The sequence below is a fragment of the Polypterus senegalus genome, chromosome 11, assembly GCF_016835505.1.
Source record: "Polypterus senegalus isolate Bchr_013 chromosome 11, ASM1683550v1, whole genome shotgun sequence".
NCBI lineage: Eukaryota > Metazoa > Chordata > Cladistia > Polypteriformes > Polypteridae > Polypterus > Polypterus senegalus.
This window is the reverse complement of record NC_053164.1, coordinates 17,002,968-17,023,649: the sequence shown is the minus strand read 5'-3', so window position 1 is coordinate 17,023,649 and position 20,682 is coordinate 17,002,968. Positions and strand designations below refer to the sequence as shown.

At 40.9% G+C, this 20,682-nt stretch overlaps 1 protein-coding gene across 1 annotated transcript in view; it reads left to right on the top strand.

The window, feature by feature from the left end:
- The window catches only part of ccdc61 (coiled-coil domain containing 61), a 45,277-nt gene that overhangs the window by 9,866 nt on the left and 14,729 nt on the right, over positions 1-20,682 (top strand). The window contains exons 3-11 of the mRNA XM_039768097.1: positions 2,522-2,604; positions 4,264-4,424; positions 5,470-5,622; positions 5,964-6,174; positions 9,107-9,189; positions 11,238-11,503; positions 11,600-11,678; positions 17,233-17,430; positions 18,580-18,646. Of these exons, the coding sequence (XP_039624031.1) occupies positions 2,522-2,604; positions 4,264-4,424; positions 5,470-5,622; positions 5,964-6,174; positions 9,107-9,189; positions 11,238-11,503; positions 11,600-11,678; positions 17,233-17,430; positions 18,580-18,646 (1,301 nt within the window). The remainder of the gene's footprint in view (positions 1-2,521; positions 2,605-4,263; positions 4,425-5,469; positions 5,623-5,963; positions 6,175-9,106; positions 9,190-11,237; positions 11,504-11,599; positions 11,679-17,232; positions 17,431-18,579; positions 18,647-20,682) is intronic.

Sequence of the window (20,682 nt, the reverse complement as noted above, 5' to 3'; positions counted from 1 at the left end):
TCTGGAAGGAGGACAAGTCTTAGGAGCATGATGCCATTTGTGTGTGGTAACGCATATTTTGGGGTCAATGGCAGTGTGTTTATTTTTAAAATTAAAACAGTGCGTCTTGTGTTCCATGGGCACAGCCGTTGGGTGTTCACCATTGTGGTGAGCTGATTGCTTGATTAAATCAGCTGTTCCACATCAACCCTCCACAGAAATGTAATTAGGACGCCGCATTCACCAGAGTATAAACGAACCTGGGTAGAAAATGGAGGGGGAAGAAAAGGAGAAAGATCTGCTGGTTTAAAGGAAAAGTAAAGATCAGCAGACTGTGGCATAGCTGGTGTTACGGAGTGGTTAGGGGTAGCCCCAGATAGAGCAACTAGACGGCACTCATGAGGCAGAGTCATTACTGCTGAGCACCAAGGGAGAAGAAGTGAACTACGGCTCCAGGATGTCCCCCACAGAATGGCAGTAGGAGATGTATGGAGCAGGGCTTGCAGGATCCTTGTGGACATCTTCCGGGATTCAAGCCAGAAAAAAAAAAAATTGACTGTGCTTGCCAGGGGACGTCTCCCTTCATTGAGCAGGCCATAGATGGTGTGCAGGAGGAACATCATAGAGGGATGCACTGCGGCTCGTGATGGTTTTTATGAGTTTATCCTCGCTGTGTTTTACTCTTGCTTTTAAAATTTATTTAGTTGCATTTCATTTTAACCTCCTCATTATCTCTGCTTTTATTCTGTAATATTTACTGAAAAGACTGCACTGCCTTTTATTGTTTGTACACTGCTATATGCCTTTTTATTTTCTAAAATACTGGATTTTTCCTACCTCCTGCTGTTGTGTCATCATTTCCAAGTCCATTTCCGTTTCATGCCTTTCCGTTTCATGACTCTAAGGAGGTAATGCCAGCTGTGGGCAACCCGGGCATCACTTTCCTCCTCCAGGAAGTCAGCCACTGGGACAATAGAGAGAGCTGAAGTGAAATAACAAGGATTGAATAGAAGCTTGTGGTTAAAACAAAATGACATCAGCAGACCTCCACTAGTCCAAACGGTGTTTTAAGGATGACCGGACTGAGATTAAGAGAGAGGCAAAACATCTCTGCCACTCCGTTCATACAGAGGGTCATGCTACTGTCTGTGCCACTGTATATAAACAGCTGTGCTGGCTTTTTCTGCCATTCCCTCCAAGCGCGCCAAAGAAGAGCAGTGAGCTTGTTATGGACTGAACAAAAACAACAACCTTTATTTCTATAGCACATTTTCATACAAATAATGTAGCTCAAAGTACTTTACATGATGAAAAAAAGACAAAGTAAAAGAACACTAATTAACACAGAATATGAAAGTAAGGTCCGATGGCCAGGGAGGGCAGAAAAACAAAAAACCTCCAGATGGCTCGAGAAAAAATAAAATCTGCAGGGGTTCCAAGGCCACGAAACCACCCAGCCCCCTCTAGGCATTCTACCTAACATAAATGATCAGTCCTCATGGTATTCAGGGTTCTCATGGAAAGACTTGATGATAACGGTCACATGGACTTCTGACCTTTAATCCATCAATGTAGGGACGTCACGGTGCTTTGATCAGGTGGTGGTGGTGCAGGTCGCCACCACAGAAAACCGGAAAGAGAACAGAAGAGAGAGTAGGGGTTAGTATGGATTATGGAGCCACCAGGAAAGATAATGATAATAAATTTATTATGCAGAGCATCAGGATTAACTTAAAATGAAATTACGAGAAAGCCATGTTAAAGTAATCTCTTTTTAGCAGTTTTTTTTAAAGTGTTCCACTGTATCAGCCTGGTGAATTTCTATCTGTCAGCTGTTTCAGATTTTAGGTGCATAACAGCAGAAGGCCGCCTCGCCACTTATTTTAAGTTAGTTAGTTTGAAGGTATTGCAGGGGCCGGTATCCGTAGAAGGCTTTCTGCAAGATTTTGAGACGGTTGTTACCATGTTTATGAATAGATTGAGAAGTTAAAACATGTTTGGGAAAGTATTAAGCTTGAAGGAGACAACCACCCACCCATGTCTACTACCAACAATATTGTTGAAGTCTGTACCATGATTCTCACAAAATGACACCTTCACTCCATAAAAAGCAGGTTTGCTGCCCTTCTCTGATGCACATGTAGAGTGGATCAACCATGTTTACTCCTTGAAAACAACAAGAGAAACTGACTGATCAAGGTCAGATCTTTACAAGTGTGACCACACGCATATGATAGTGAGGAAAAGCTGCAAAGTCAACCCAAATGAAATTATGACAAAAGTATGGGTAAGTATTGACCCTAGTAAATGTCAATTAGAAAAAAAAAAAATAACGCTATTGTGGCCCTCTTTGAATCTGCGTTGCCTTATTTTGAGTTCCTAGCATACACAAAGAAAAAATAGCAAATCACAACAGTAGGTCTGAAGAAGATTATTGGTAAAGGTTTGATTTATTAATTCAATGACGAATCGTAAATGGTTGGGCCCGTTTTGGACCTGTGTCCAATAATGGTGCAATTTCTGTCATCTATTCCTTCCTTAGATATCGAGAACCTGACCCGAAAAACAGGCAACTTCAAGGAGTTTGCAATCTTCTGCAACATGTTGGTGTCTGCCGTCACAAAGGTAAATTTTTATTTTTGGCGGCATGGTGGGAGATTGTTTTGCATCAGTTAGTAATGCAGTTTTACAGCTGTTTCCATTTAGGAATACCAGGTATGGGTGTGATAATTAGCGATATTGCAAACCGTGGAGGACCGTAATAAAAAGGCATGCATGTCTTTGGTAGTGTTTCCTCAGTGTCATACAATACACTATTTGGGTAACGTGGCCGGGAACAAACTGTCATTGGCAGGCTAAAAATTGGGGAGCTAGCTGGGTCAAATCATTTAATCTTAACTGAAATACAGCAATGCAGCCGTAAAACTAAAAATAATCTGCCTTAGTTAGCTTTGTTTCTTCTTTGGCTTGCTTGGCTTGGGATTTGGGAAATTCTGTCCTCCTCTTTCATTGGTCAAGGTCTAACGCAGTGGTCCTCAATCCTGGTCCTGGAGGGCTGTGGTGGCTACGGGTTTTCATTCCAGCCGGTGTCCTAATCAGAACTCGGTCCTTGCTGATAATGATAGTTGGTGTTTGAATCCATACCTTGTTGGTGCTTTCATTCATTAAATGCAAAGTTTAGTTACTTTGTAGATCAGAGGTCCTCAGTTACAGTCCTGGAGGTCTGCTATGGCTGCAGGTTTTCACTTTAATCAGTTTCTTAATTAGAACCCTTTTTATTTACTACTAAAGTAATGTGTTTTTGTGCTTCCTTTTGGTTCTCTTGCCTGTGACCATTCAGAACCCTTAATTGGCTATTTTAGATCTTAGCAGCTGCATTTAAGTTTTAATTGTTGCCTCTTTTCCTAATCAGACATTCATTAATAATGAGATGCAGATAACCAATAAACCAGCAGCTCTCCAGCTCACGTGCTTACCATGAAGTATCTGTGATAAAAATATTTAGAAATGAATGAGAGGGGAATTGGAAGGACCGTTAAGTTTAAATCTCTTCTGGTACACAAAACACTTGGATTAACAAGCCAAACAGTTCAATAGCAGGTTTCATTATCAGCATGGACTGCTTTCTTGTTAGGAGACTAGTTGGAATAAAAAACTGCAGCCATTGCAGCCCTTCAGGACCGTGATTGAGGACCCCTGGTCTAACGTCTGGCTCCCAGGTGGCCTGGTTTATACAGCGCCTGCACCAAAGGGATGAAGCCTTGCCAGATGCATGGGCCGGAGTAACACATCATCCTTGCATGGCTCTTAGACGCTAGTGGGGTAAAAGATGATACTATCAGCGTCTGTGGCCCCTGTCCTACCGAGGTGGAACTGCTTACCTCACCAGAGCCATGAAGGTCATTCCCAGATGCACATGTGTGACAGTTGTTTCATTCTTTTTTTTTTTTTATTAAAACAGTGTTGCAAAATAATTTTTGAGTTACATTGCTGTGAAATAAGAATATCACAAAATTTCTTTAAAAAGTTGATTATTCAGTAAAATTAGATCGTTAATTATGGGCTGAATACTTGGCCAGGATAATATTGTGTTAATCCTTTTTAAACACTGTAATTTATCACTGGGAATGTGTAGAAATGATGAGCTCAGTCCACGTTACCTGTTGGAGAGCACAGCAGTAAGAAGCTGTAATGACTACAAGCTACATCTTTTCTTGCAATTGGTGCAATTAGTGCTTCATTAACATCTGCTTTCTTCCTTTTTTTTAAATTGTTTTTTTTTAGTCCTGTGAATCAGTGACCCTTCAGCTTTTGACATTCGATGATCTGCAACAGCTGCATAAGAAAAAAGCATCCCATTCAGAATGTGTCCGGCCGCTAGTCAAGTCTCCGGCCCTCAACATGAAGCGATACTTCATTTTAATCTACTCTGTGGAGTTTGACAGGCAAGACTCAAATTCAGATCCATTATGATTAATATGGACTTCCTTAATTTTGTCCCAGTTGCAAGATGCCAGTAACAGTCTTGTTATACTGCAGCGTTTCTCAACCTTTACGTATTTGCGACCCGAGTTTTCATAACAGTTTTAATCGCGCCCCCCTAACGTTTTTTTAAAAGGAGCCCACGAATACCAATTTGTTCTTTTTAAATTCATGATATATCATAGATGCATGTTTTATTATACCTACTTAACTTTTATTGACATTTATCTAACTCTATATTTATTTTTCTAGTATCAGAATGTAGTTTAAGTTAATTTGTTTTGGTTTCGATAGATGTATAGTACAGGCCAAAAGTTTGGACACACCTCCTCATTCAATGTGTTTTCTTTATTTTCATGACCATTTACAGCACTCCATCACTCTCCTTCTTGGTCAAATAGCCTGGAGGTGTGTTTGGGGTCATTGTCCTGTTGAAAAATAAATGATCGTCCAACTAACCTGACTTCTGTACAACACAACTGCTGGTCCCAACCCCATTGATAAAGCAAGAAATTCCACTAAATAACCCTGATAAGGCACATCTGTGAAGTGAAAACCATTTCAGGTGACTACCTGTTGAAGCTCATCGAGAGAATGCCAAGAGCGTGCAAAGCAGTAATCAGAGCAAAGGGTGGCTATTTTGAAGAAACTAGAATATAAAACGTGTTTTCAGTTATTTCACCTTTTTTTTGTTAAGTACATAACTCCACATGTGTTCATTCATAGTTTTGATGCCTTCAGTCATGAAAATAAAGAAAACACATTGAATGAGGAGGTGTGTCCAAACTTTTGGCCTGTACTGTATTTTTCATATTTTCGATTCTTGTTTTCTTTTTTTCACATCTTCGCGCCCCCCTTTTTGTTACTTTGCGCCCCACAGTTTGAGAACCACTGTTATACTGTATGATGTCATTAGTCAAATCTTGCTTTTTGTGATTTGGTACATCAAACACTTTTACAAGTATTTAACTCTGTGACGCGCGTTGATTGATTGTTTTTTAATTGCAGAATTCACTACCCGCTACCACTAGCATTTTATGGAAAGCTGGACCCAGTTCTGCTTCAAAGGGAAAATCGCAGATTGAGGTCTCAACTAACAGAATGGATGTCGAATGAGGGACCTGATACCAGAGAAGGGGATATGCATCGTCTTCAAGCAGAGTCAGTGTAGCCTCTACAGATTTGCTTTTTCTTTTCACTGTAAACTAGTATTGCTGCTGCATTCAGTTTATCTCTTTATCAGGGATGGCTGAATACCTGATCTGTAATCAAGCGTGTTAAACCAAGTGTGGATTACAAAGCTGTAAATTGCTGGGCAGGAAACGTCGGCCATTATTACTAGCAGCGAATATTAAGAGAGCTGAATTGGGCATGGCAGCAGCACACTCTTGTCGCATTGGTTCCATTTCACATTGTGTGCTTCTGTCTGTTTGCTATCACATTCTTTCCAATTCATCAAGTTTACTTTATCTCATTTTCTGGTTCCTGTTTATGGTGGACAGAGTGGAGCAGCTGCGCCAAGAAAAGGCCCTCCTAACAAGGGAACTGGAGGTCCTGCGATCAGAAACATGCCAGCCACGCCGGGATCCCCGATCCATGAAGGTATTGAAGGATATGGTGAGAATTCTCGAGGAACAGCTTTTACAGGAGCGCAACAAACACCAGCGTTCAGCCAGCAAGAGAGAGCAGGAGTACAACTTGCTACTAGATGAGGTGAGGGCAGACCACAAAGGGAAACTCTTTAGGTCGCACCATATCTGCTGACAAAATACATCGCACATAAATTGCAAATAGAACACCTACACGCTCTTGCAGTATTTGTAATGATCTTTAGTCATTTAAAATATGATAGTCCAAGTTCGTTTGTGGTATACAGCGAATTCAGAAAGGATTCAGACTCCTTCACTTTTTTGCACACTTTATGGTGTTGTAGATTTCATTTTAAATAGATGCATTTGCCGTATTTGCCCACCAGTCTACACTCAGAAACCCCCTGATGAGAAAGCGATAACATGTTTCCAGAAAGGTTTGCAGGTTTATTAAAAATCTAAATTTGCAATCTGTTCTTCATATACATCCTCAGTCAATTTACTCTGGCACTCCAAATTATGGTCATGTGCATCCTGTTTGCTGTAATTCTCTTTGAGACGTTCCTAGTACCTGATTGGAGTCCAATTAAAGCAAACTGAATTGCTTGGACATCATTTAGAAAGGCACACACTCCTGGGTATGCAAGGTGCCACAATTCACACTGTGTGTCAGTCAGAATAAAATCTAAACCACAAAGTCCAAGGAACTCTTTGTAAACCTGTGTGATCAAATTGTGATGAGGCGTAAATCGGGGCAAGTGGAAAAAGGAATTTCTAAAGCTCTTGAGTGTTTTCAGGGGCAAAGTAGCCTGTGAAATGGAAGAAATTTGAAGCCACCAGTACTCTTCCTAGAGTTCGCTGTCCAGTCCAATTGAGTAACCAGGCAACAACACACTTGGTCAAGGAGGTGACCAAGGGCCCAATGAACACTCTAACAGCACTTTAGAAGTCCTCTGATTTGATGGGAGAACCATCTCAGCAGCACTCCATCAATCAGTAGATGGCCTAGAAGGAAGCCACTGTTGACACACACAGTACGAGTTTACATCTCTGTGTATTGGAGCATGAAGAAAAACATTCTCTCTTCTGGTGAGACAAAAAATTGAATTCTTTGGGCTGAACTTCAAGCATGATGTCACTTGCCTAATACTATCCTGGTAGTGGTAAGCATGGTAGTGGTAGCACCAGGCTTTGAGGGTGCTTCTCAGTGACAGGGAGACTGTTCAGAGTTGAGGGCAAGATGAATGCGGCCAAATACAGAGAGGTCTTTGAGGAAAACCTGTTGCAGAGTGCTCACCACCTCCGACTGGGGCTTCGGTTCACCTTTCCGCATGACAATAACTCGAAGCACACAGCCAGGACAACACCGGAGCAGTTTCAGGGAAAGTCTGCGTGTCCTTGAGTAGCCTGGCCAAAGCCCAGACTTAAACTCCATAGTGCGTGTGTGGAGACACCTGATGATTGTAGTTAACGGACACATCCCACCCAGCGTAGGAGAACTTGTGTGCAAAGCTTGTAGAGAATTAAAAGAAGAAGCCTCAAGGATGGAATAGCTGCCAAATGGGCTTCTATTGAGGGGAATGAATACCTGTATACATGAGATGAGATTTCAGGTCTCAGTTTTTAATAAATTTGTAAACCTTTCTGAAAACATGTTTTATTTTGTCGTAGTGTAAATTGAGTGGATTGTATATTGAATAACAAAAAATGGCAAATGTATTCCTTTACAATTTTTATGATCCACAAAAAAGTGAAGAGGTCTGAATACTTTCTGAATCCACTGCATTTATTAATTTTCTATACATGTTTCTGCTAAAGTGGAGGATTTTTAAGTACATTTTGTACCTAGCCTTTTCTTGCATTTTAAAAGGGGCTTGATGGATCTGGTGTCCAAATGTGAAAACAAAAGACCTTGAAACTTAACAAAATGCATCCACTTAAAAGCAGAAAATGTTTTTGATTTGAGAAACCTTGAAAAAATACTGAACTCCTGTGAAAGGAGCTTCAGTGAAGTACTAACTATGGAATGTGTAAACTTTATGTAATCCTTTTTTCTTAAATGGGTTTTCTGAAACTGGCAAGACCTTGTTCATAAGTTGTAGGTTGTGTATTATTAGAATGTGCACAAAAAGTTTAAAAATGGGCCTCATTCAGTATGTGTAAAATTCAGACTGGGTGGCATGGAGGATTAGCAGATAGCATTGGTGCCTCGCTGTACTTTCTGATGCAATGGGCGACTCTGGTGACTGCAAACAATATTAAAAAAACATCCATGAAAAAAATCTCATGTTACTCATATTTGCCTAATCCCCACTTCAAGTCATCCAGCCGTATGCTGACATCGTCCCTAACACATGTCCCAAAATGGAATGTGCGTAAGATTGAAGTAGAATGTACATTTTTGACTGCCCCCTATTGTTACATTTTATATTAATTTCCACACCTGGAGCACCTCATGGTTTTTTAGTAGGAGTCTGTGGATCTGCATGAGTGAGCTGACCTGCTTGTTGAAGCATCTCAAATATGCACAAGTGTGAGGCAGATTCTCTTCCAGGTAATGGTGCTTTTTATTTATTTATTTATTTATTTATTTATTTATTTATTTATTTATTTTATTTTTAGTTTGGTATGTCTTTCAGTGCGTACCATTTTGTTAATATCAAATGAGGTTCAATTTTGGCCACTTAATAAGCTGCTACTGGCCAGTAAATGTGGCAGGAAGGCGGGTTTACAGTTTAAATGTTCAGTCCCGGTTGAACTTGTTCCATTTTTATTCACGAGAGCATTTCCTCGATGTGGTTGTCAATTTTTTTTTTTATCAAAAATACATGTTTGACACCTTGAGCATATGACCGGATGACTTCTCATGTGGATTAACATGAGATGGAATTTGATATTGGTGGTGTTGATTAAGTGCTGGTTACCAGAGATCCCAATTAGGTCAGAAAGTTTGTAGTGATTGCTGAGAAAAAAAAATTTGATCTCATGTTGTTTTCTTGCAGAATGGAGATAATAAATTACATGGTCTTCTTTTTTTTTTTTTTCCCCCGGGACAGATTGAAGACCTGAAAGCATCTGAGAGAAAACTGAAAAGTCGAGTGAAGAGTCTCACCAGTGAACTGGCCATATATAAAAAAGGGTAAGGGTTGTAACAAATTTTTGCATGGTTTCCTACTGGAAGCTAAGTGGCCTGGTTTACTAAGGAAACATCCAAATGTATCAGCTACTAATTTTAAAGTAATCTGAATTTCTGTTACTAATACGGACTGGCTGAATCTTCTGGACTAGTATACATTAGTTTAATTCATACGGATATACTGGGGCCAAACCCGCATCTGCTCGGTTTAGTAAATAGATAATCTCATTCAGTTCTACCAAAGGCCTTTTCTACATCCAAAGATAGTAGAACTTTTGTTTAGTGAGTATATGATATTAAAAAGGAGCCGAAGTTTTGAGGCTGAGTGTCTGCCTTTTATAAATCTGGTTTGATCTTGTGATATTACCAAGGGAAGCACTTTCTCAATCTTTCTATCCAAGACTTTCACTAGCATCTTAACATCGTTATTCAGGAGTGAAACTGGACTATACGATGTACATTGTAGTGAGTCTTTATTTTTCTTAGTGCTTGGTGAAATGTTTGTTGTTGAATTTTGTCATCTTTAGCTTTTATAAGCATTTTTATAATAATAGAGCTAACCTTGTTTGTTTTTTTTGTTTTTTTTGTAAAATCCCTCCGAGTAGTAATTTGAGCTTATAGCTTTCCTAAAAAACACGTATCCTAGCAGTTTAATCATTGATCACTGGAATTTTTTTTTTTACTTTATCTGAATTGAAATGTTGTGGACAAAATAAAGTATAGAAACTTCAGGGTGTTTCATTTGGACCTATTTAATGATGTGCGGCCTCTCAGTCTCATTTTTTTTTTCTTCATTATCCTTTTTCTTTTGTTTACAGTTTCATTCATTGTTAAGGACAGGCAGTGGCTTTCTTTCCTCCATTTTACATACTTATTCTCTTCACCCCCTATCTTACTCTTAGATAGATAGATAGATACTTTATTAATCCCAAGGGGAAATTCACATTTCACTCTTTCTCCTCATGTTAGCGTTATGGACAGGTGAATAATTGCTGGGTGAGTTCCAAGAGTGTTGGGGTGTCAACAAGATCACCCCTTTTAATTCTCAGGCAATTATAACTTAAAATCAGGGCTCATTGGCACAAAACAGAAATAAAACAAAGTAGCCTTCTTGGCTTTTTTTGAAGTGTTTGGCTCAATCACAGGAAACTCTGTCTGTTCACCAAGTAAATCCCTATGGCTGGAAGGGGTGGGGTTACTATCCCTTAAGGGGTGTCGTCTTGTTGCTGCAGGGGAGAAGAAAATGAGGCTGTTCGCAGCAGTACCCTCTCTCACCCCAATGGGGTACAAAGGGAAGGTGTTCCTCTGACGCACACGTGTGACTCCAGCCTCTTCTGTATTGTGCAGCTCAGCTTATAAACCTCTCCCATTAATTTCAGCTTAGCTCAGAGACCTCCCTGTACTCATCCTGTATTGTGACCATATTTCATAATATAAGGCAGTGTTCCCGAAGTGCTGATTATCAACTAACCCTATTAAAGTTCGTTCATTGACTTTACCCAACTCCCCATAAGTTCATTGTCAAGGCATGGGTTCAGTTAAAAGTCAATCAGTCAGTCATTTCCCTACCCGCCATATCCTAACACAGGGTCATGGGGGTCTGCTGGAGCCAATCCCAGCCAGCACAAGGCAGGAACAAATCCCTGGGCAGGGCACACTAGGGACAATTCCGGATTGCCAATGCACCTAACCCGCGTGTCTTTGGACCATGGAGCGAACCCAGGTCTCCTTACTGTGAGGCAGCAGTGCTACCACTGCGCCACGGTGCCACCCTCAGTTAAAGCGTTTTGTGCAATTTTGTTTAATCCACCATATTTGCTATTTCCCAATAAGATCACAAGAAAATCAGAATTATCTCATTTGATTAATGATCGCTAAGTGAGAAATTGTGTATTACTTCACATACTTGGGAAAAGTGAGAACCACTCTGCCCAAACATCTAAATGGGCTACCAGTTTGTATGATTGGCTGGCTTTGTGGAATATCTTAACTTGTATTTTTGTGGTTTCTCAGTGTAATCCTTCTGAAGCAAATGTTGTTCGATCATACAGGAGGGTGACTCCAGTGGGGCAACCTCGTTCAGGCTCTGTTTTGGGGTCAGACCACAGCCATGGAGAAGAAAGACGGTCCACGTCAAATGAGAGGAGTGCTGGCCACAGGCTACGCTCACAAAGCCGATCGCACTCCAGAGGGCAGAATGAGCAGTGGGGGCAACGGAATCAAAGAATTGGCTCAAGAGAAAGGTCAAGTTCGCGGGAAATGCAGAGTTCTGCTGAGAAACGGTTGAAGGTGCCCAGACAGTCCCCTTCACCTTCAGGTATTGTGAACTCTGGTTGGTACTAAAAAAAAAAACAAAACCAAGAAAAAAACAGAAAAGAATGAATTTAAGGTGACTTCTGCTTTTCTTTTCTAGCAAGAAGACCTCCTCGATTTGACCCCACTGCATATGTAAAAGACAAAGCACGCAAACAGATGGAGACAGAGACGAGGAAGTATGATTTTCTTTTTCTTTTTTATTATTATATCACATATCAAATTGAGACGAGAAGCCTTATTTTAATGTAACTCACTTTGATTTGTGGTATTAAATAAGGCTAAAAGGTCCATCTGCCTTTCCTGTTTTGGTTCTGAATCTAATAATATGTTACGTATCATCAGTGATCATTTCTCCATCCATTATCCAACCTGCTGAATCCGAACACAGGGTCACGGGGGGTCTGCTGGAGCCAATCCCAGCCAACACAGGGCACAAGGCAGGAACCTATCCCGGGCAGGGTGCCAACCCACCGCAGAGTGATCATTTATTCGATACACATATCTGGTGCCATGTAGGTCCCACTGTTTCCTGCAGAACTCTTTAATCTTTGAATTCAACAAGGCGCTGAAAACATTTAACGTTTTTAGTCAATGCTTACTTGATAACATCACGCAGTTACATATGATTTTTTTTTTTTTTTCTTTCTTTCAAATGCACGTTTATGTGCCAACTTCCTATACCACCTCATCCAAAAAAGCACTCTATTAGATTGTCAATACTGCAAATCATCAGTGACTCAAGGTTGGGGATTTCACAACAGGTTGCATGTTATTTACTTAACCGCACACAAAGGACTAAACTATTTATTAAACACAAGGAAACGGTCACATTTGGTTGGTCTTTCTGGTCAGTTTTATGAAGGTTCATATGTGAGCTTAGGATTTAATAGCAAATGCTGGCAAGTCAAATTTGCAATTTTTCACACAAAAGTAAGCCAAGTCAGTTTTATTTATAGGGCATGTTTAAAATAACTGCAGTTGACCAAAGTTCTGTGCAGTGTCCATAGAAATACTGTACATAAGCACACCAAAAATGTATAAATATTGTAAGTACAAAAGTAATGTCATGTAAGTTTATTGAAAGGCTAAGAAAAAAGGTTTTCAGACTGGTTTCCAAAACTTAGGGGCAGCTACCACAAAGGGACGGGTCACCTCTGATCTTAAGTGTAGACCACAGCATGATCAGTAATTGGTCAGAGGACCTAAGTGATCGCATGGGAGAGTAAAAGATGAGAGGGGGCTCATCCATTCAGAGACTTAAAACAAACAAGAACATTTTAAACTGAAGCCAATGAAGAGAAGCTAAAATGGGTGTAATGTGGTTCTGCTCTCGTGTGCCTGTTAGACGCCTGGCCGCTGTGCTCTGGACTAGCTGAAGATGATCAAGGGATGTCTGGTTAACGCCATTGTTTTACAAGTTGGAATAGTCAAGGCAAGAAGAGACAAACGCGTGAATTACTCTCTGAAAATCCTCTGCAGAAAAAAAAAAAAGGTTTAAATTCGGCGACTATCCCGAGGTGATGCAAAGAGGCTTTAATAATGGATTAGGGGGCATTATCAAAAATGGTTTACAGTAGGTTGTCAGCGGGCCAAAGTTACTTGCACGAGCACAATTAAGATCAGAAGGCCCCTAACACACAATCTGTCTTGTTTTTATTTACTTTAGATTGCAAAACTTTAGTGACATCCATATTTTAATGACTTTCTGACATTCCAATAAGGGTTTATGGGAAGTTGTTTTGCTTTGACTCAGTGGAAGATGTATCTGTGTATCACTTGTGTAGCAGTGAAAAGAAATGATTTGTTTTTTAAAAATGGATCCTAACAGTAACACACTGTAACTCATTACTACATTGTGTAAAAACTAACAGTGGCAGTGCTGCTGCTTTGCAGTAAAGAGATTTGGGTTCACTTCCCGGGTCCCCCATGCGTGGAGAGGGCTATGAGTAGTGAGAAAAGCGCAATATAAGTTTTAAAAGATTTATTATTATTTAGTTTCCTTTTTTGTAAATAATGAGTAATGAAAGTTGCTGGTAAAAGTAATGTTCCCCACACTGCCCTGGAGACGCAGGCTGCATGGCTGCCATTGATGTCGCTTAACACAAGAATCCCTGCCAAAATTTCATTCTCCCCGAACCTCCTAAGTTTCCTTACACACACACACACGAGGAAACTAGAGGGTCCTTATCACTGCGCTAATTGCCCGCTGATAAGCACTTTTGTTTTGCAAATGTGTCAATTTGCGGCACTCAACCTGCACTCGCCCATTCAGCCAGCCACAGTTCTCAGAGCTCAAGTCTGTGTTGAAGATTTTATCTGGCAGTGAGTTGTAAGGAATTATATTGGTGATTAGCTGAATACCCAGCGTTGCCCAGGAGGAAAATAAAGTTGTTTTTTTAATTGTTTAAGAAAAATATAATTAAAACTTTAAAAATTAAAAATAAATTAACAAACGATGAAGACTCAGTAATGTGCTTGTCTTGCGGTCTTGTACGTATGTTATCCTCCAGTTGACCCTCAGAACCGGCCAACTCTATTTAATTTCAAAAGCAACAGGGGTGTCGTGACGCTCGGACATAAAGAAAGCTGGCAGTCACCTCCAATTCGCCCTCTGGTGGTCGTTCAGAGTGTCAACTGGATGATAACAAGCATACCAGAGCGCAAGACCACCCCCCACCCTACCCAGAAGGGGGTGGGTAGGGTTGATTTCACCCTACGTGTGTTTTTAGTCAACCAATGAGAAACGTGTACCAAGTTTCATGAACATCATTCCAGCCGTTCGGAAGTGATGCTGGAATGTACATACATACACACATATACATTGACTTTTAATTACTTATTTATTTATATAGTTTGAATAGTTTTTCTGTCAAATAATGCAAAGACTACACGACACGTGTTTCGCCCTAATTCTGAGCTCATCAGATCACACTCACTGCACCACCTCTCGGGGAATCGAACCTTGTACGTCAGCGTCCGAGGCGAAGCCTCTTTACGTTGCGTCACGGCGTGTAGTTCGTTTATTTGACAGCATGTTTTGGGGTAATTTCATTCATGGCATTCGTAGTCTGAATCACAATCTGATTGTATGGGTGGTTACCTACCAGGTAACGCTTGTGAGTGTGTACGTCTGATGAGCCCAGAATTAGGACGAAACGCGTGTCGCATACTCTTTGCATTATTTGACAGTAAAACTCTTTCAATCCTTCTATGATCTGCTTCTCGCAACTGAAAGAGGGCACCGTGGCGGATGTTTGCAGACTTGCAGACCAACCACAAGCGTTACCTGATAACGGTATAACAAAACAAGCGTACTTTTATTCACAGATAAAACCAAATAAAAAGAGATTGTTCAAATGACACATTCCAGTCCAGCTATCAGCCGGTACAATATAAAGACGTTTGCATGCTTGTGTCTGTTTCATTTTTAACGGGTTATATCTGATTTCCATGCAGGTGTCACAGTAGTAATGCTGTTGCCTCGTAGAGCCCCACAGGCGGTGCAGACGTAACATTGCTGTCCCGCTGTAAGGAGATCACAGGTTCAAATCTTGAGCCCTCCCTGCATGGAGCGCAATTGGTGAGGTGACCAGGGCCTACGCATTTCCTCGCTTTTGTCAGGGGAAACTAGGATGTTCAAGAAGAATTACATTTTTCACAGGCTTTTAGGAAAACCAGTGTTAATCTTTTTTTGGGCACTTTTTATGACATCAGAGTGTTTCCCCAAATGCAGCCTCCATAGGTGGACTTGCACATATAAATGGAGGTTTTTCAGAAATCAGATTTCTGCCTTAACCGAGTTACTTACCTTATCCTGCTTTTGTGTGTGCATATAAATTCCCTCATTGTCTTTTGTGCTCATGAGTTGAGAATGCGCTCTTTGTGCGTTTGCTTGGATTCCATAACTGTGGTAACTTGTTGCTGATTGGGAGCCATGAATGCTGTGGCTTTGTATTTCCTGGTTTGGTTTGATTTCATGAATGGATGTTTAATCACACATTAATAAACTGGCTGGCTGGTTCAATAATTGAATCCATGGATTACAGAAAGCAAGAGTAGGGAGTCCTGGGAGAAGTCACTGCAGGTCTCGGTATTGTTACAGAAGATGGCACCAGTGGTGGTATTTGATAAAGTTGTAAAGGTGATTCAAAGCTGATTCATAACGTTGATTTAAATGGCTACAAAATGCAACACTGTATTGGCATCAAAGCCTAAAATTATAAGATCTTCGGCATAAAATGGCCCTGAATAAATATTCAGTACGATACACTGAAAAATCGCGTTTCATTCTGTTTCATTGTGGCTTATCTCTATCACACTTAGTAACGGTATGCCAGTGTGTGACAGCGTTGGCTGTTTCATAAATGTAAAATTTTGCTTTGTTTAAAATAACGTAGTGTGGTCAGTTCATTTCAGAGTGACTGTCACATGTACACAGTGCAGTGAAATTCCTATCCGCACGCTTGACTAACACAGATCAGGACGCCACTGTCCTTGTCGAGTGGCCTGAATCTCAATCCATTGATTATGTCTAATATCCGTCTATATATTTTCTAAGCCCACTGATAATATAGCATCAAAAAGTAATATGTAATGGTGGGCAGAACAGTCAAGTTTCCTTTCACATTCTGTCTCGCAAAGCTGATGCAAAAATTTTGTTTCACATGCGATTTTGCAATCGCAAAACTCACAAAAACGGGTGTTTTGCAGTTTTAAAGGTTTTTAGTGGTTGAAAGATAGAAACTTTGCTTGTTATGAGTAACGCCTCACACCCATTTTTGGACCCCTTATTAAGATGTATATTAAAATTCATGGGAGGGGGGTTCAGTCTTTTGGAAGTTCAACAAGGCTAAACACAACCCAGGATGAGATTTAAAAGGCCTGATGTGAGCTAATATAACACGCCCCACAACCTCTCCTTACCCCCAGCAGCAGCCTTTACCTTTGACCTGAGGTATGCAGGATCTTGGAAGTGTAAGCCAAGTTCTGATTGTTACATGTTAGACCTATAAATACCTGGGAGTGCCGCTGGATGATAAATTGGACTGGACTGCCAATACTGATGCTCTGTGTAAGAAAGGACGGAGCCGACTATACTTTCTTAGAAGGTTGGCGTCCTTCAACATCTGCAATAAGATGCTGCAGATGTTCTACCAGATGGTTGTGGTGAGCGCCCTCTTCTACGCGGTGGTGTGCTGGGGAGGACGCCTCACGCCTGGACAAACTGGTGAGAAAGACGGGCTCTGTTGTAGGCTCCGACAATTTGACATCTGTGGCGGAGCGATGGGCATTGAAAGGCTCCTGTCAGTCATGGAGAATCCACTGCATCCGCTGAACAGGATCATCTCCAGACAGAGGAGCAGCTTCAGCGACAGACTGCTGTCACCGTCCTGCTCCACTGACAGACTGAGGAGACCCCACACTATGTGACTTTTCAATTTCACCCAGGGGGTTGAACACTAACATTATTCAAAGTTATTGTCTGTTTTTACCTGCATTGTTATCACTCTTTAATATTGTTTTTTGTATCAGTATACTGCTGCTGGATTATGTGAATTTCCCCTTGGGATTAATAAAGTATCTATCTATCTAATCTAATTATCTAATCTATCTATCCAGTAGATCTCTGTCCAATGTGGATAGTTGCAGTAGGTGGTCCCATAACCTCTAGTCTAATGCACAAGTGAATGTAAAGTTCTGCTCTTCATATTCATTTTTTTTCCTCTCCAGCCAACGGAAAGTGCTCAGGGACATGCTATCCTCTCCCAGCAGTGCACAGCGGGGCCGGACCTTCTCGAGAGCCACACGGCCGGCAGGTAGGAGTGTCGGCTCTGCACGAAGCTCCTCTGCTGAAACACTCCGGAGCAGGCAGTCTTCAGCCAGCTCAATGTCGGAGACGGAGGATCTCTCTGGGCCTTTTCCCTCCAAGTACGTATAACACCGTGACATTTACACTTTAAGATTATAGTCTTATGGCGCTTTTCCACTGCATAGTACGGCACGACACGGTTCAGTTCAGCTCACTTTTGGGGCGTTTTCCACTGGGAACAGTACCTGGTACCTGGTCCGTTTTTTAGTACCACCTCAGCCGAGGTTCCAAGCGCGCCGAACCGTTACCAAAACGTGACGTGTAAACTCTGCTGGTCACTGATTGGCCAGAGAAAATCATCATTACTGCGTCACTGGCTATTCTTTTCTTTAAAGGTACACACACGCGGAAGTTTGTGTCCCGTCTCTCTATCGCTGGACGCAGTTTGTTGCATAAGTGGATGAATGTTTCTTCAGACATTCGAAAGTTCTCCATCCACTGAGTGTTTGTAAAACCGGGAACAATCACATCCCACCACTCTGAAGCACGGTTAAATGTCCAAACAGATGGTCTGTTGCGGCGACTTTTTTGCAAAATGTGGAAGATCTGTAATATACAGAATTAGCATTTTAATGTTACACTGGCAGTTAAGTTCATTTTATGCTTTGCAACAGTGATAAAAGTTAGCTAGTGATGTGCTTTTTTTAGAAGCTTTCCCTTGCGCGTCGTCGAGCTAAAGTGTTGTCGTTGTCTGCGTGTTGTTGTAAAAGTTCCACGGTGTCACGGCAGTAGGGGCGGCGCAACTATAACGAAACGTGAATAATCCCGCCCACTCTAAAGCGGTACTAAACTGCAGTCGAAACGCAAACCGAGCCGAACTGAGCCGAACCAAGGTGAGCTGTACTGAACCGTGCTGTGCCATACTATGCAGTGGAAAAGCGCCACTAGGTAGAAGGAAGTGGCTTTGGGAGTACACAGTAGTCACTGCTACTGGCCTTGAAGAAGACCACAAATAAAGGAAGTACAGGACGTTTAAAGTTGGAGCCTCCATGAACAAAATTGAGGGGGCTAAATGTTGAAGCTAGAATACTGTGCACGGCTTCCCTTTTTTTCATTTGGCTAAATACCTTGTCTTGACACCAAAGTGTGTGCCTGTAAATTGAGGAGGAGACAACAACATTATTAAAATAATTCATTCTGAGATGTAATACAGTATATGCAGTTCTATGGTGGTCTACAAATCTGTTCCCTGTCTTGTTTCTTTCCAGGTCCACTTCCAGGAACAGAAAAAAGAAGCATCCTTGCAAATCAGGACTGGGAAATGGCTGCATATTGGTGAGTGGACGTTTGATTGAAAGGTTCTGCTGTCTGTCAGAACAGGAATCAAAAGTAGCACCTGTGTTTTAATTCTGAATTTAGAAGCCATATTAATATGTATTTTGCATTCAAAAAAATTATTCGGATGCCTTCATTTTTTTCACATTTTGTTATGTTGCAACTTTGTGCTAAAATCATTTAAATTGATTCAAGAACTATTTTTTTAAAATCATTCATTTTTTTCCCCAACAGCAAGCAACACTCAATACCCAAGAATGACCAAGTGAAAAGTAAATTTAAAAATGTCAACCTAAAATATCCTATTGATACAAATATACAGACCCTTTACTTAGTACCTGGTTGAAGCCCCTTTGGTAGCCATTCCATCTTCTTGAGTTTATCTCAACCAATGGCACACACTTGGGATTTGGGAATTTCCTGACATTCATTTCCATAGATCTTTTTAACCCTTCGCCCGCCGTGTGAGGACAGCCGGCCCGCCTGCAAACAAACCATTACTTTCTGTGCTTTTCAGAAAATTTAGTTTTTTGGAAATGATATTCAGCCCTCAAAGAATTAATAATAATATTACATTTTATTTATTCATAGGCGCCTTTCTAAACACTCAAGGACACCGAATAATAAATAAAACACACATTATAAGCAAAAGTAAAAATACAAAATTTTTAATCAGACAGAGCAATTGTAGTCAAAGAGAAAAAGCCGTCTTAAACAAATGAGTTAGGCTGTTATGTTGAATGTGGACTGTCAGTGGACGGCTGTTTTCAGGTCTTTCTAGATCAGGGGTCTCCAACCTTTTACAAAATGAAAATGGCCGAGAGCTCCTCATGTTTTCTAACGTTTATTCTCCTAGCTTATTTCAACCCAAATAAACTGAATAAGCTTGTTTTGCCTGAACATTCACAAAATGTTGGTGTCCACAACTCACATTTTACATTAAACCATCTCAAAAAATATTTTGTTCACCTGCAAGTGCATTTTGTATGTCTGTCTGCATTTTCTAGTGTATCTCACGCTATTGATTTAAAACGTGAATGCTGTCAGAACAAAACAATGCACTTCCAAATCCACAGATCTGACTTCTTCATTTTGTCACATGTCACTGTGTCACTTTATTCACATGTGTGACGTGTTTTTTAGTTAGTCAGATGACTGGCACTGCGTGGAGTCAACAAGAGAGGCAGGTGTCTGGTGGAGTGGACCCACTGAGGTTCACTCTTATGGAGTCCTTTCAATGTTCGTCTCTCAGTCTTGATCTGAACTTTGACTTGATGACATTGACGTCAGACTCACAGAGGTATGGAGACCCAAACAAAGCAGACATTTTCAGAGCTGCTTGGTGAAGATTCTTCTAGTTATCTGGCTCTACTAAGCCCTAGAAATGCTGAGAATGCTGTGGAGACTTTAACTGCACATTATTTTGAAGGTTTACTAATATATAAAATCCAATGTCTGTCTGTTTGTATGCCTGTTAGCTTTTCACGAGAGAAATACTTAACGGATTTAGATCGGGTTTTTTCTATGATTTGCTTGAACATTCCGGTTGATTTTACAACTTCTCTCATTTCGCTGCGTATCAGAGTTCGCTCGCAGTGCCGATTTATTTGTGTGAATCCAAGAAACACGCAGCGGGCCGAGGAGAGGGGCCTTCCTCACTCACTCACCAGATTCGGGGCGTGTGCCTTAACTCCACTTAGCAAGTGAACGAGAGAACAATTGAGTTCAACTTTGTTTAATATTTAAAATAAAGTGTTACTTGGGTCTTGATGAGTTGAGTCCGGATATTCTCTTGAGTATACGCCACACTGAAAAGAGAGACTGCAATTCAGATTGTGGATCGTGATTTTGTGTTGAAAGGATCGTCTTATGATTTTTTTGGAAAGATCGTCCATCCCTAATTTGACTAATCAAGTTTTCAAATTTATGTAGGATTCATTAACCATTTGGCGAGCTGCTTGGAAAGGGGTGGTGAGCTACTGGTAGCTCAGGAGAGCCGTGTTGGAGACCCCTGTGATAGAGATATTTGACTGGTT